The sequence below is a fragment of the Diospyros lotus genome, chromosome 9, assembly GCF_014633365.1.
Source record: "Diospyros lotus cultivar Yz01 chromosome 9, ASM1463336v1, whole genome shotgun sequence".
Lineage (NCBI taxonomy): Eukaryota > Viridiplantae > Streptophyta > Magnoliopsida > Ericales > Ebenaceae > Diospyros > Diospyros lotus.
Window position 1 is genome coordinate 26,281,110 of NC_068346.1, and position 17,060 is coordinate 26,298,169.

Below are 17,060 nucleotides of genomic sequence, written 5' to 3' on the forward strand. Positions count from 1 at the left end.
ACTTGAATAATTGGGGCCTCGTGCTTGTATAAGTCCCTTTTGTCTAGGATTGAGCTGTCATGTCTGCCTCCCATGATAGTTGCAGTAAATTAGAGGCCACCTGCTGATCTTCTACGGACCTTTTAAGTAATGATACATGAAAGACCGGGTGGATCCTGGTCTCCTTCGGTAATTTCAACCTATATGCCACACTTCCTACCTTGGCTTCAATGGAGTAGGGCCCGTAGTACTTGGGACTTAACTTGGTGATCTGCCCTTAGGCAATCTTCTTGAGGTGTGTTGGTCGGAGTTTCAGATAGACCTTTTCTCCTACATTGAATTTGCTCTCGCTTCTCTTTCTATCTGCGTATTGCTTCATGTGGTTTTGAGCCATGACCAATTCCTCCTTGGGCTGTTGTAAGACATTCTGCCTCTTTTCCAAATAAGCCTCCACTGTGGCTGCCGTAGTGCCCTCCCCAACAGTTGGAAGGAGTGGGGGTTGATAGCCAAACAATGCTTTAAAGGGTGACCTTTTGATCGAGGCATGGTGGCTGGAGTTGTACCACCATTGGGCAAGAGAAAGCCATTTGTGCCATCCCTTAGGGTGGAGGATAAGGACTGACTGAGATAAGCCAGGGGCCTTCCGTCTTGCATTAACACTGCCCCTATTCCCTTTCCATAGGCATCCGTCCCAAGGATGAAAGGTTTACTGAAATTTGGTAACCCCAACATCGGTGCTTTAGACATGGCATCCTTCAACTGTCCAAATGCCTTCTCTGCCTCCGGTCCCCACTTAAAACCATCTTTCTTCAGAAGCTTTGTTAATGGCAGACTTATGAGGTCATAATTTCTTATAAAGCGCCTATAATAGCCTGTTAGTCCCAAGAAACCCTTCAAAGCCTTCAAGTTGGTAGGCTTTGGCCAATTCACCATGGCGGCTACCTTCCTTGGATCAGTACTCACCCCAGCCCCTGAAATAACATGGCCCAAATACTCCACCTGCTTCTGGCCAAAGGCACATTTAGATCGCATAATATACAATTGGCTGGACTTGAGGATATCTAATGTAGTCCTTAGGTGTTGCAAATGCTAGGTGTAAGTTTGGCTGTAAATTAGGATGTCATCGAAGAAAACTAGGATGAATTTCTGTAGGAAGGGCTCAAAGACTTGGTTCATAAGTGATTGGAAGGTAGCAGGAGCATTGGTGAGCCCATATGGCATCACCAAGAACTCGTAGTGGCCGTAATGGGTTCAAAAGGCGGTCTTATGGATATCATCAGGTTTCATGCGGATCTGATGGTACCCTGAGCGTAAATCCAGTTTAGAAAAAATTGAAGCATTCTTTAGTTCATCAAGTAAATCTTTGATTATAGGGATTGGAAACTTATCTTTGATAGTTAAGGTGTTAAGTTGACGGTAGTCAACACAAAAATGTCATGAGCCATCCTTTTTCCTGACAAGTAGGATGGGGAATGCATTTGGGCTTTGGCTTGGTTGGATTAAGGATTGTTGCAGCATTTCTTTCATCATTTTTTCGATTTCGGTTTTGTGGTGAGGGGTATCGGTAGAATCGGATGTTAACAAGTTCTTAGTTAGGCTTCAGGTTGATTGAGTGGTCGAAGGCTCTTTGGGGGTGGCAGGGAGTTAGATTTTACAAACAATTCCTCATACTCAGCCAAAAGTATATTAAGACAGTCTAGTTGATGTACCTCCATTTGATTTTGGTCTCGGATGAGTGTTGCTAGGTAAGATTCCCCTTGCGACTCACTTCCTTCCTCTGCCTCCTCAATAGCTTGGATTGAGAACAATTGGGTCACTTGAGCCCACTTGTTTTTAAGCAGCTTCTACAGCTTCCTTCCCGTGATCATCTTACAAGCCTCAATTTCTTTGTTGCTCGTGAGAGTCATCTTCTTGCCCCCTTTCTCTAAAATCACTTCCATTCGATTAAAATCGAAGCTGATAGGGCTCACTTGTTTCATCCAGTCAACTCCCAACACTGCATCACAACCCCCTAGCTTGAGTAGTCTCAAATCTGCCTCAAACAACTTGCCCTGCATTTCCCAACAAAACCTGGTGCAAGCTGATTTGCTTAGCACCTTGTGTCCGTTGGCAACGGTCACCAACAAGGGTTGGGTTCTTGTCATCCTGCAGTGGAGCTTCTTGGCAGTGCTCTCATCCAAGAAACTGTGGATGGAACCACTATCAATTAAAATCATTAGATAGCCGTCAGGCACCCTGCCTTCCACCTTGATAATCTTATTGTTGGTTAACCCCTTGAGTGTATGCAACGAGATTTCTCCGTTACCTTCCTCTTCTAACTTCTCTTCTTCCATTATCTCCTCTTCGTTTTCCACAGCTTCTTATTCACCTTCTAGCAAGAGTAGTTGCCTCTTGCATTGATGTTCCGGGTGATACCGATCACCACATTTGAAGCATAGCCCAGCCTGTCTCCTTTGATCTACCACATTGCCACTCTGGCCTACCGATTGGCTGCCAGGTGCAGTCACTGTCACCCCTCTTGCCCCAGGATTTACCCTGACCAACTCCCTTCCATATCCTCTCATCATTGGCTTTACGAGTCCCCCATTAGTTCCCTTGTTCTATTGCCTCTGTTTCTTCATGATTGCTTCTACCATGATCTCTTGTAACCTTGCATTCTCTGCTGCCTCTTCCACGGTCTCCGGCCTTAGCATCTTGTTTATGGGTCGAAGCTCTTCGTTCAATCCGCTCAAGAAGCTCGAGACAAAATATGCTTCGGACAGATGAGGGTTCAAGGTGACCATAATCGATCGTAGCTCTTCGAATTGTGCTTGATAAGCCTGCACACTCCCTTCTTGTCGTAATTTATTGATTTCTTCTACTACATCATTCCTATTTCTGTCTCTAAACCTTTCGCATAATTTGTCCGCAAATTCTCCCCAAGGGCACTCTCCCCTACTTTGTGACCAACCTTGGTACTAGGCATCCCCCGCATCATTGAGGTATGCGGCTGCCAAGGTTACCCTACGTTCCCTTGGTATATTGTACCACTCAAACATCCTTTCACATCTTCTCACCCACCACCACGGGTTACTCCCATCAAATATGGGAATCTCCATCTTAGACATAGGGAACCCCGGTTGATTGTGGATAACTGGTCCCTCGCGCCTGAATTCTCCTTCTATATCTTCTTCCATTCTCGGTGCTACCTCAATCTCAGAGGCCTCGACATTTCCATTCCTTCCTCCGACACTAGTAAGGACCGGTTCCGTCCTTTCCCTTGGTCAGAAATCAGGTGATAAACTTACTTGATTCTGGTGCGTAAACATTACCATGAAGCTCTACAACTGCTCACAAATTTGGGTTTCCCACTTCATCTCTAATCCCATCCAACCTCCTCTCCAAATTGCCGAGAGACTCATCCACCTTTCTATCCATCGATGTGATTGCTTCATGGTTGCGATTGGATCCGATTTCTAGTAGTTCCACCCGAGCTTGCAGATCGGTCACTGTCGCATGGAGTTGCTGCACCTGTGACTCAAAATTCTTCATTCGAGTTCCTTCTGCCATCTACTTCTTCGACCCAGAACGAGCTCTGATACCAAATTTATCAAACCTTAGTGAATCTGACAATGAATTCCATAGAATTATGAGAATTCTCTAGAGTTAGGGAGATAGAATCACGAGAAAGAGAGGGAAGAGAGATCGGGGAAAAGAGAGAGAATTGAGAAAGAATTTAGAATGATTTTGATTCAAATTCAACATGCCTCAATACAGTTTGCGCGGTCCCTTATATAGAGAGGATTTTGCGTTTCTATTCCTGCCAAAGGGAGTTTTATTTACAATAGAGCCCTTTCTAGAATTAACTACTCAACTGGCTACCCGCGTGCATGTGACAACTCGCCACTTGCATGCTTTATTCCCCTGCTTATGGTTTATACCATGACATTTCCCTCTCTATCTCTCATTTCCCCCTTAATCTTCTACTCTATTATGTTCTCTCTTAATTCCCTCCCTCAATTCCTTCCAATTCCTCTTCTAACCTATCACGAACCCTGGGTTCGTGACAGAAATCTCCAACAATCTTCAACGGGTGTTATGTGTTGCACTGTAGTTAACCTTAAGGGAAGTCAGTGACATTTTCAAAAACACAGTGGTGGCCGGTGCAATTTAGACAACCTCAAGGTTGGTTTATGAAGTTTACCCTTTAGTTTATCATGTAAAGAGTAAGAATTGTTCGCGTTCTATATGTTGGAAAATTAGAACATTAGTTTCTGGTTTCTGTTCTAAAGGCCTCTATCTACTAATAAATTGGAAGCTTCAGGGTGTGTTTAGCTGTGGAAAATGATTTCTAGTTTTCGATTTCCAATTCTCTATAAAATGTTAGTTTTCATTTTCTATAGAAAATTTGGAAAATGTGTCAAATGTTAGAAATACGTAAACTAATTTCCAATCTAGAAAATTAGAACATATGTTAGAAAGGAAAAGAGAGATGTTTTAATTTCTTTTGTGTAATTGGAGAAGGAGATGGAGATGATTTGTGGACTTTTTTTTGGAAAATCACATTTTCCAATTCTCCAAATTAATAAGGAAAGCATGGAAAACTCGTTTTAGTAGTTTAAGTTTGGGAAATTGCATTTTCTATCTCCATTTTCCATTTGGAAAATTTTTGTATTGAACAAGTTTTCTAGTTTTCCAGTTTCTGTGGAGTTATGGAAAACTTGGACTGTTTTGTACAACTAAACAGTGTAGGGTTTCTAAAATTAAATAATTTATGAAATGATAGTCAATGTCATAACTAGACACTCTTTTGATTTTGATTTTCAACCTGAAGTCATCTTTTTCATTCTTTTGCTAAGATCTGCAAGCATGCAAAATGTTTCTGGTTCCAGATAGATTAACAGTGATTATAATGTGAAACCTGTATTTTGGCATTGTGCTTCTGGAGCTGATTACTTCTTCATGTTTGTGCCATTCGAAATATGCTGCATTTAAGCAGAAAATTGTTTATCTGCTTTGTCAAATGACTCTTTTATCTTTTAGGTTGTGTTTATGTGTGCATTTTGGTGCAAAAGGGACTGTATAGTCCTTGGAGCATTTGATCCGTGACCTTGAGGGAAAATTCTTCTTTTTCTTCTTCTTCTTCTTCATATTGATTATTGATCTTATTGAGGAAATGAGACCAAATTTGATGAATTTGCTTAATGGCTAATTAGTTTCTTCCATTTATCTTGCTAAATCTAAATAAACCATCCTTGTGTTTAGAGAATGTGTGCTTTTGGTTTGAACATATGAACCATGAGATGCATATTGCTTTTACTTTTAACAGTTGTATCTTTGATAACTGAAAGCTGCTTGCTTGGAATGAACAGGCTCTTGAAAAACCGCAATCTGATTCTTCAGAATCTGTGGATGTCTTGTTTAGTGACACCAAGGATGAAACAGCTGTAGATAGTTATGCAAAGGAGGTATATTTCTCTACCTTGTCTGTGAAACGCAGTTTACTTTTCTGATATATGCCTTCACATGTTTTTTTTCCGTTCTGGTTTTTATTCAACCATACGAAAACAAAAGTAGATATGACAAGGATCTTCATGTCATGAATGAAGATAATTGATATGATAGTTACTTAACACCTAGATGATATCGTGAATGTTATGCCAACCTTTACAAGATGGAACCACAAGTCGTGAATGTGATAAAATGTAACATATATACACCTCTTAAGTGATATATCCTACATAGTGTTCTGTAAGAAAGTTTTTCTCTACCTTTTTATTTTCTACTACATTCTTCTGTGGCCAGGAGTCCACCTACACAGCAGTTGCGAACATGGTCCAGTTAGTGTTAAACATCAACTTACTTCTACTTTGGTTTAACCTTTCTTTAACTACTCACTTGTGTTTTATCATAATTGATAAGCTTTTCATTTTAGTAAAGAATGATGCTTAATTCAAAGGAAAAACATTGGTTCATACTTTATGTAATTGGGTCAGACATTGGTGTCTGTTTCAAAATATAACTGAACCTCATGTTGGTCCTTATGTCATGGTAGTTTGACTAAGAGGGGGCGAATTGAGTCAATAAAAATCTTATCAAATAGCTTCTTATTCTTTAGTTTGCTGTGTGCGAGATAAAGTAAAGCAAGCAAATCATTTAATCACATGAGATTCATAGTGGTTTGGTGTCATATGCACCTGTTTCCATTTCTACTAGGTCTCATCTGACCTTGTGGTCCACTATCAGTCCACTAATATTTTTCACCCCGTCTCGCCTGAGAAACTTGTACAAACAACCCTAGATTCTTGAGCTCTAGGCTGCCGTTTTTACACAACGGCAAGCAACAACTTGCCTTTACTGAACCAATTGAAGTTAAAAAAAAATTACATATCTATCCTCACTTTGACAAAATGAATATATTTCAGTGCTCAAAATCAGGAAAATAATTATTTTACAGCCTTTTTGAATAACCAATCACTTACATAAAGTACTAACATAACAGCTTGGTTGTTACACCCTCTAACAGTACTAACATAACAGCTTCCTACAACCCCTAACCATCAACCAACTGCCTAAACCGCCTATGTCTACACCCTCCAATTGCCTTAACCATTTACTGTTACAATCATAGTAAGTAAAATACAAATTCGCCCCGGATTCCACATAGGACCCTGACAATCAGCATTGGTGGAAGCTTATTGTTCTTCCTCAAAACAATTGAGCTTGATGTTGATCTTTCTTGCTTATGTGAATGTAAAGTTCCAACACGCCTTTCAGATTTTATAGTGTCGAAAAGACGATAGGAAGAAAGAAATGTGCATTGAGTCAATCTCCAATGGCAGTCTGATGGCACTTTTGGATTTCACTTAAGGAAATAGCTCGATTATGACACCCCCCCCCCCCCCCCCCCCCCCCAAACAAATAAAAACCCAAAAAACAAAAAAAGAATGTGGTTTGGTAGTCGTCAATGTAATTTGGCCACCTTCTGTTGCCTTGAGTCTTCTTGCCATTTTTAATCCCTGAAATTCATTTTTGATCTTGAGGAATGATTCCTTGTTCTTTCACTTTAGGAATGTTGCAAATAGTCATTTAAGTTCTCCTCTACTTAGTACTAAGTATGCTGTGAGAAAGGTTTACGGGTGTGGAAACTATGCCGCTATAAGTTTCAGAGTATCTAGTGGAGTGCCAAATAGTAAATTTTGGTTTTCTCCATTTACCAATGGATTTGTTGCTGGTGACTAATTAGGTTGAAAATGCTGCTTCCTTGATTTCATAGTATCTGGTGGAGCCTTATTTGGTTTCCTCCATTTGTCAACAGATTGTCATTGGAAAAATCAGTTAAATTGAAAGCTTTGCTGCTTCTTTTTTTTCATGGTATCTGTTGAGTTATATGGTTATAGTCTAGGGTTAATCCTATGTTAGAGCCTATGACCCATTGTATTTGTATATATATATAGGTGTATAGTCTATGAATTTAATTAAGTTGTATATACATATTAAAAGTTAGGGTTTCCTTCCTAAGTTTCACATGGTATCAGAGCCATACAAACCCTAGCAGCCACCATACAAACCCTAGCTGTCGCCGCCGCCCACATCACCGACGACCATCGTCGGTCGCGTCGCCATCGACTGCCGCAGCCTGCCGTGTCACCGTGGTCGCCACCCACTGCGTTTTTGCCTCTCGCGCTACTGGTCAGCAGCGGCTCTTCATCGTCCGGCCACCGATCACGCACACTACCACCGCCATTGCATTTGCCGGCCTTCGATCTGTTGACTCTCGAAGGAACGTCATTGTTGCCGTCGCCATGCGCCGCCTCTCTCACACTGTTCACGGAGCCTTTTTTGCTCCGATCTCTCTCACCAGTACTTCGATTGCAACGCCGTCTTCACCATTGAACTCGCCTCCTTCAGTCCATCCCAGCCCCGGTGGTTTCGTCGCCATCCGCCGCCGCCAGTCACCGGCTTCCGCCATCTGCCGTCGCTCCAGCGCGCCTCCACACTTCATTCTCTATGGGATCACCCAGCCTTTATTTTTTGGCTTATTTAACCCTTTTGTTTCATACCTATTGATCTTGCAGGGCTCTTTTGTGTCCAACATGGCTAGTACTAGTAAATCTGGCTCCTTCTCTGGTATTTTGTCTCCCTCTCCAGCCATTGCTACTGAGAAGTTGATGGGCAGTTCCAATTATATCTCTTGGTCTAAGGTGGTTGAACTATGGTGTATGGGTCAAGGTTTACAGGATCATCTGACTACCAAGGTTGAGAATGTGACCACAAATAAACTTGAGTGCTAGAGAGCTGATGCTCTGTTATGCAGTTTCCTGTGGCAGTCAATTGATCCCTCTCTTCATTCGATCTATACTAACTATACCATGTGCTGTGAATTGTGGGCTCAGGCCAAGGCGTTATACACTAATGACATTCAACACCTGTATTCAGTGGTGTCTAATCTACTCAGTTTATGACAACAGGGTTTGACTCTTCCCGATTTTCTTGGTCGGATGACCTCTATTAAAGCTAAATTTAGCTCCTTGTTACCTACTGGTAAGACTGCTGCAGAGGATCTAGCTTAGCAGGATAAGTTCTTCATGGTGTGTACTCTTGTTGCCATTGGTCCTGAACTTGCTGCTGTTCGTGATCAGATTCTTGCTAGTCCTATTGTACCTATTATGGATGAAGTGTATTCTCGTCTTCTTCGGGTTTCATCTGTTCCTACAGTGCCTCCCTCTTCTGCAGGTGATCATTCAGTCATGGCTTCACAGGTTACAGGTTCAGAGTAGTGGCGAACAGGGAGGAGATCGTGGTAATCGGGGCAAACGCCCCAAGTGTAACTACTGTCACAAGTAGGGGCATACTAAGGAACAGTGTTATAAGTTGTATGGCTGCCCTCCTCGTGTTAATGTTGCTCATGCTGATGGTTCTCGATCTGAGTCCTTTGATGGTCATCCACCGCAATTTGTCCTTCTCACTGGGGCTGACTATGATGAGTATCTCAAGTATAAGACATCACAACAAACCTCATCCACAGTTGCTTCTGTCACCCATTTTGGTGATTCCACTGCCTGTCTCACTTAGTCATCCTCTTTGGGACCATGGGTCCTGGACTCAGGTGTCTCTAACCATATCTCTAGTAATCCCCATTTGTTCTCTCATTTTTCTAACTCTATTTCTTTCTGTAACATTAGCTAATGGGTCCAAAGCGGTTGCTAAAGCTATTGGTATTGCCAAACCCTTACCTTCTCTACCTTTAGATTCTGTTCTTTTTCTTCCTCATTGTCCCTTTAATCTTGTCTCTGTTAGTAAACTTACACGTGCCTTAAATTGTTCTATGACCTTTGATGATCATTCTGTTACTATTTAGGATCGCGGTACGGGACAGATGATTGGCGTCGGATGTGAGTCGCAGGGTCTCTATCATCTCAACCTTCCTGCATCGCTTGTTGCTTGCTCGGTGACTGAGTCTCCTGCTCTTCTCCACAATCGTTTGGGACATCCTAGTTTGGCTAAGTTTCAGAAGATGGTCCCCAGTTTATCTAGTTTGTCGTCCTTTCATTGTGAGTCTTGTCAACTTGGAAAACAGTCTCGCACTTCTTTTCCAAAGCGTGTCAATAATCGGGCTGTGTCCCCGTTTGCTTTAGTTCATTCCTATGTCTGGGGTCCTAGTTGTGTCGTGTCTGTTTTGGGTTTTCAATATTTTGTAACATTTATCGACGATTATTCTCGTTGCACATGGTTATATTTAATGAAAAATCGTTCTGAGTTATTCTCAATTTTTGAATCCTTTTGTGCTGAAATCAAAACGCAATTTCATACATCTGTCCAAGTATTGCACAGTGACAATGCCCTTGAGTATTTTTCCATTCCCTTTACTACCTTTATGTCTTCTCAGGGGATCTTGCATCAGTCATCTTGTGCATATACACCACAGTAAAATGGGGTTGCTGAGCGTAAAAACAGACATTTGATTGAAATTGCTCGCATTCTTCTTCTACATCATCATGTTCCCTTTCGCTTTTGGGCTAAAGCTGTCCTTGCTGCTTGCTATCTCATTAACAGGATGCCCTCCTTGGTTCTTCAGCACCAGATTCCTCACTCTCTCTTGTTTCCTGATCAACCACTATATATTCTTCCTCCCTGTGTCTTTGGTTGCACCTGCTTTGTCCATAACATGTCTCCCAGTCAAGATAAATTGTCTGCTCGATCCATCAAATGCATTTTTCGTGGTTACTCTCGCATTCAAAAGGGTTATCGGTGTTATTCTTCTGACACCCGCCGCTATTTTCTTTCGGCGGATGTTACCTTCTTTGAGTCGTCTCTTTTCTACTCTTTGCCTCATTTCAAGTGTCAACCCATTTCTGAGGCAATCCCTCTTCCCGTGAGTCCTCCTGCTCCTATTCTCCCTGTTCCTTCTTTTACTCCATTGCAGGTTTATCATCAGCGTCATCAGCCTCGGTCTCCTCCCGGTGGAGATGTTATTCTTGCGCCTTCTCCTGTATCTCTTACTACTTCAGCGACTCCTGCTGCCTCACATCCTGCTCCACTCCCTCCACCTGTTGCGGTACTGCCTTCTGAGGATTTGCTTCCTATTGCCCTTCGGAAAGGTACCCGTTCTTCTCGCAATCCTCATCCCATTTATAATTTTCTTAGCTATCACCGTCTCTCGTCTCCTTTTTGTGCTTTTGTGTCTTCCTTATCCTTTGTTTTAGTACCTAAGACTGTTAGTGAGGCACTTTCTGATTTGGGGTGGCGACAAGCAATGGTGGATGAGATGACTGCTTTGCATTCCAATGGTATTTGGGATTTGGTTCCTTTACCCCTAGGGAAATCTCTTGTCAGCTGTTGGTGGATCTATACTGTTAAGGTGGGTCCTGATGGGCAGGTTGATCGCCTTAAGGCCCGTTTGGTTGCCAAAGGGTATACTCAAGTTTATGGTCTTGACTATGGTGACACTTTTTCCCTTGTTGTTAAGATGTCCTCTGTGCGTTTGTTTCTCTCTATAGTAGCTATGCGCCACTGGTCGTTGTATCAACTGGACATTAAGAATGCCTTCTTACATGGTGAGCTTCAGGAGGAGATTTATATGGAGCAACCTCCTGGGTTTGTTGCTCAGGGGGAGTCTGGGCAGATTTGTAAACTCCGTTGCTCACTAAATGGGTTGAAGCAGTCTCCTCGAGTTTGGTTTGGTCATTTCAGTGCTGTCATTCAAGACTTTGGTATGACTTGTAGTGAGTCTGATCATTTGGTTTTTTATAAACACACATCATAAGGGAGGTGTATATACTTGGTTGTCTATGTGGATGATATTGTTGTTACCGGTGATGATCAGGATGGCGTTATTCAATTGAAGAAACATCTTTTCCATCATTTTTAGACCAAGGACTTGGGGTTACTTAAATACTTTCTTAGCATAGAAGTTGCTCAGTCCAGTTCTGGTATTGTTATCTCTCAACAAAAGTATGTGTTAGACATTTTGGAAGAAACTGGGAGGCTTGATTGTAAGCCGATAGATTCTCCTATGGACCCTAATGTAAAGCTCTTACCAGGACAAGAAGAGCCTCTTGCTGATCTTGGAAGATACCGCAGACTAGTCGAAAAACTTAATTATCTCACTATCACTCGCCCAGATATTTCTTTCTCAGTCAGTATTGTCATTCAGTTTTTACAGTCTCCTTACGATAGCCACTGGGATGCGGTAGTCTGGATTCTTAGGTATATTAAGAGAGCTTCAGGTAGAGGACTATTGTATGAGAACAGAGGTCATACTCAAGTAGTCGGATATTCTGATGCTGATTGGGCAGGTTCTCCTTCTGATAGACGGTCTACTTCAGGATATTGTGTTTTGGTTGGAGGAAACCTAGTATCTTGGAAAAGTAAGAAACATGAGGATGTTGCTAGGTCGAGTGTAGAAGCAGAATATCGTGCTATGGCTTTGGCAACGTGTGAATTTATCTGATTAAAACAATTGCTTCAGGAGCTCAAGTTTGGGGAGATATCACAGATGAGATCAATTTGCGACAATCAAGCAGCATTACATATTGCTTCCAATCATATCGAGATAAATATTGGGATAGATTGTCACTTTATTCGAGAGAAGATTTTATCTGGCTATATTACCACAGATTTTGTCAATTCTAATGACCAGTTAACAGATGTTTTCACTAAATCTCTCAGGAGTCCTCGAATTGAGTATATTTGTAGCAAGTTTGGTGCATATGATATATATACTCCAGCTTGAGAGGGAGTATTGAGTTTTATGGTTATAGTCTAGGGTTAATCCTATGTTAGAGCCCATGGCCCATGGCCTATTATATTTGTATATATATATAGAGGTGTATAGTCTATGAATTTAATTAAGTTGTATATACATATTAAAAGTTAGGGTTTCCTTCCTAAGCTTCACAGTACCTAATGAAGCCTTTTACTTGAAAAGTAATGTCTGTTTTGCAAGTCTGTCTTGCTCTTGAAGCTTTTCTCCCTCATAAACGCATAAAATATATTTACATTGGAATATTTATGTTCTATCTTGTAGGTCAGTACAGAAAAAGAGTTCATTATGAATGTTATTATTTAATCCTTTTGCGTGTGCGCCCCTCCCCCCTCCCCCCCTCTCTTCCACCCGCCCCGGCCCGCATGACTTGTAATATTAATTAAATTTAGTGAAAGAATACCCTATGGGTATTAACAAAATGCTCTAAATCCTGAACCATGGCAAGGATGCATTGCTACAGTAGATTTCAAATTCTTTATGGTCCAAGGAAAGAGAGAACATTTTCTGCAGTAGTTTTTTAAATTTTCTGTTGTCCACAACAACCAATTTCAAAAGTATTTTTTTAAATTTCAAGTTAATAGCTCTGCTTCCTTTATGGACGAATACTTTACATTTAGACATAGGGAACTGATACTTCAGAATGAAACTCAAGAGAAATGGTATGAGTTTGTCTCAAGGATCAGCATGATGAGATTGAATAGAGTACTTAATTGCAACAAAATGAATCACTGGAAAACTCACTTCCATGATTTACTTGTAGCTATGAAACATTTTCTGAGATACAAGTATCTAAAAAGTTGTATTAGTTACCTTCTTCTTCTTGCTATAGTCTTTCAAATTGAGGTTATGTAATTAAAGCTGACTTGCTCTCAATGGAACAGGAGCTTCAAAAACCCTATTCTGAATCATCAGATTCTCTGGATAGCTTGTTTGGTGATGACAAGGACGCGAACTGTTCCCCCAATATTTTAGGACTCGAACCTCCAAAAGAGGTAGATATTGTAGTTTTGTTTGTCTGATACTCTTTTCATTTGCTTTCTTTTCTCTACTAGGTCAATTGTGTCCATTTGATTCCTATAAATGTAATGGAGGTTAGGTACAGGCGCAAATTGTTCCAACTGCTGTCATAAACACATCACAATTTGTTCTGGTTGTGAGAGATGCTGTTCACTTATGATGAACATGGCCCAGAAACATTGTTTCCGTAAAAGATGGATGAAAAATACTCTGTATATTCCTATTGCAGAGGCATATTACACCAATATATACAGTCTAGATTCTAGGATTATACTCAGGATATTCTACTTTCCATATTTACATAGTTGACTATCCTAACCCTTCTATATTTACAACATTGAATGCTTTAGATCTAGTTTCTATAACACTCCCCCTCAAGTTGGAGCATAGATGTTAATCATGCCCAACTTGTTACATAGATAGTCAATTCTAGAACCATTCAATGCCTTTGTGAATATATCACCTAGTTGTTCACCTGTCTTGACATGACTAGTTAATATAATGTCTTGTTGGATTTTTTCTCGAATGAAATGACAATCAACTTCAATGTGTTTGGTTCTCTAATGGAAAACCGGATTTGATGCAATATAAAGAGCAACTTGATTATCACACCATAGCTTTATAGGTAGAGAATTGCTCAATCTAATTTCACTCATTAGCCGATGGATCCACTTAAGTTCACATGTTCACTTGGTGGAGTGAAAAATTGAAAGTATAGGGACTATTGACAGGAATAAAAACACTTGTTTGATCTTATCACTTGATCAACCTCTCTAGTGCATCCTTGAGCTGATATTTATAAGATTCTCCCGAGTATTGAATTTACTAGTTGTTGCAAGAGCTGTTGGGAGCTTTTAATGCTTGCAAAACTAGCCATTTAAAACTTTTAGTGAAGAAATGGTCGATAGTTTACCAGACTGATTGACAGTTTTCTTCGAGAAACCTGAAACATACTCATGGCTTTGGCAAGCGATCGACTTCTTTAGAAAAACGGTCGACTATTTTGACCAAAAGTTAACATTATATGTAAGAGAGAAACCTTAGGGCATAGAGTGTTCAGAGATTGAGGATAGAGAGAGAAAACTTATGTGCTAAAGTTTATTTTCTATAAAATCAATCTACTGAATACATTACATAAGCTGTATATATATACAGCTTTATAACCGAAAGAAAGAGCTCTCGCCTCAAATACAAACTAACACAATAGTAACATAAAACAGAACAAAACAAAAGTAAAACATAATAAAATGCTATCTGAACGTCACATTCTCTTCAACACTCCCCTTCAAATCACGCTCCTCCAGCGGCTCTTTAAGATAAAGATTTCTGTGAAATGCTATCATTGTTGTACACCTTTGTTCGCCCATACTGATAGGGGACCAAGCAAGCCTGAATTTGCTGCATAACATCTGAAATCTGTCTCTAGGCAAACTCTTGGTTAGGATATCAACTACCTATTCAGATGTAGGGACATATCGAATTTCTACTTCACCCTTTTCAACATTTTCCCTAACAAAATGCACATCAACACCAACATGCTTCGTTTTTGAGTGAAAAATAGGATTCTCAGCCATGCTTTTGGCTGCTAAATTATCACACCAGAGAACTGGAGTGGTAACATTGGATAGCCCAACTCCACAAAGAAAGATTTAAGCCATCGAAGTTCCATCACTCCCAAGCAACAGATCTATACTCAACTTCTCCTACAGAACGTGCAACCAATGATTGTTTTTTGGAGCCCTAAACAATAAGGTTTTGACCAAGATACACACAAAACCCACTAGTACTCCTTCGAGTGACCTTGCACCCAGCGTGATCAGCATCAGTAAAAATTGTTAGACTCAAATTTCCAGGTGTGGATGAGAAAAACAAACCAAGACCAGCTGTCCCCTTTATATATCGAAACAACCTCTTGCAAGGTAACTAGTGTTGACTTTTAGGTTTGGAAGAAAACTGACTCAACTTGTTAACAACAAAGGAAATATCAGGTCTTGTATATGTCAAGTATTGTAGAGAGCTTATAATAGTTCGATAGAGAGCTGGATTAAGAAGATCTTCTCCTTCATCCATTAATGAAAGTCCAGCATTCATAGGTGTGTCCCACGGCTTACAGTCCTCCATACCAGCCTTCTTTAACAAATCCACAACATATTTGGTTTGAGTATTCTTGTAGCTTTAAACCCTAGGAAATAGTTGACAGCTCCTAGAGTTTTTAAAGCAAATTGACAATTGAGATCATGAATACAAGCCTTAAGAGCAGCAGAACTAGAGCTAGTAAGAAGTATATCGTCTACATATACAAGCACAAACAACACATAATCAGTTGTTCGCTTTATGAACAAAGAAGCATCTGCAACTGATCGAACAAAACCCCAGCTAATTAAGGCTTCTTTTAGCTTATTATACCAAGCTCAAGGAGCTTGTTTCAATCCATATAAAGACTTTATCAAACGACAAACATGAGTGGGTTTTGAAACATTCACAAACCCTTCCGGTTGAGCCATGTACACTGTTTTAGCTAAATCACCATTCAAAAATGCATTGTTTACATCCACTTGTTGAATTTCCCAGCTAAAAGACACAGCTAGAGAAAATAAAACCCGAATTGTGGGTGCCTTAACCACTAGACTAAATGTTTCAACATAGTCTATACCTGGATTTTGAAGAAAACCTTTGGCCACTAGCTGAGCTTTATACTTTAAAACAGACCCATCAGGCTTAAATTTTACCCAGAAAATCCATTTGCTTCCAACAAGATTCATATCAGCAGTGTAGGGAACCAACTCCCAAGGGTGATTCTTTTGTAAAGCATTGTATTCTTCTTCCATGGCTTGAACCCATCGTGAGTCTAAAAGAGCCTCACTAACAAATGTTGGCTCAAGTGAGCTCACTAAAGCATGAGGAGAGTTATGAACAAGTTGTCTGGACTTAAACCGAGTAAGCACAGGGTGTACTGATGGGGATGGAGGAGTTTTATGTTTGTGAATCTTTGAGACAGGTAGAGCAGGAGGTGCAAAAGGCAAAGAAGATGGTGTGATGGCAATAGGACTAGAATTGTCTGATGTATTTAGGACTGGATGTGGAGAAGGAGCAACTACGGGGCACTAATCAAAAGAAGACGAAGAAACAATAGGAGGAGAAACAATAGGATGAAGAAACTTTGTAGTAGGACTGTTAAACTTGGAATTTGTAGACAATTCAGCAGTCTCATGAGATGAAGAGAAGATAGTCGAATAAGGAAAGTCCTGTTCATTAAACTGAACATGCTGAGTAGTGTAGATGCGACCAGATGGATGTAGACATTTGTAACCAGCTTGAGTGGAACTATATCCAATAAAGATACATTTGGTTGAGTGAAACTCAAATTTATGTTTGCTATAAGGTCGGAGCAAGGGAAAACACGCACATCCAAAGGGCTTGAGCAGATGATAGTTAGGAGGTTTTTGATATAACAATTCAAAAGGAACCTAAGATTGAACAGAGGTAGAAGGTAGTAGATTGATCACATGAACAACAGTAAGAAAAGCTTCTACCCAAAACTTTAGAGGCATTTTAGCGTGAGCTAATAGTGTCAACCCAATTTTAGCTATATGCCTATGCTTTCTTTCAACAATCCCATTTTGTTGATGAGTGTGAGGGTATGTAAACCTAGGCTGAATACCATTGTTATGTAGATAGGGTAGAGAGGCACAATATTCCCCCCATTGTTAGTTTGCAAAGCTTGAAGCTTGGTTTGAACTTTGAAATTGATTTTCTGCCAGTTTATGAAAGGTACTAAACACTGACAAGACATTTGATTTGAATTTTAAAGGATATA

The 17,060-nt window shown here is 40.4% G+C and overlaps 1 protein-coding gene across 23 annotated transcripts in view; it reads left to right on the forward strand.

Moving 5' to 3' along the window:
* The window catches only part of LOC127809175 (probable inactive DNA (cytosine-5)-methyltransferase DRM3), an 85,836-nt gene that overhangs the window by 25,960 nt on the left and 42,816 nt on the right, over positions 1–17,060 (forward strand). For 20 of the 23 annotated variants that reach the window (XM_052347907.1, XM_052347906.1, XM_052347925.1 and 17 more), the window contains 2 exons: positions 5,331–5,426; positions 13,108–13,218. In XM_052347907.1, the coding sequence (XP_052203867.1) occupies positions 5,331–5,426; positions 13,108–13,218 (207 nt within the window). Of the gene's footprint in view, positions 1–5,330; positions 5,427–13,107; positions 13,219–17,060 lie in introns of those variants that run through there. The other 3 variants (XM_052347926.1, XM_052347927.1, XM_052347930.1) reach the window with 2 other exon arrangements.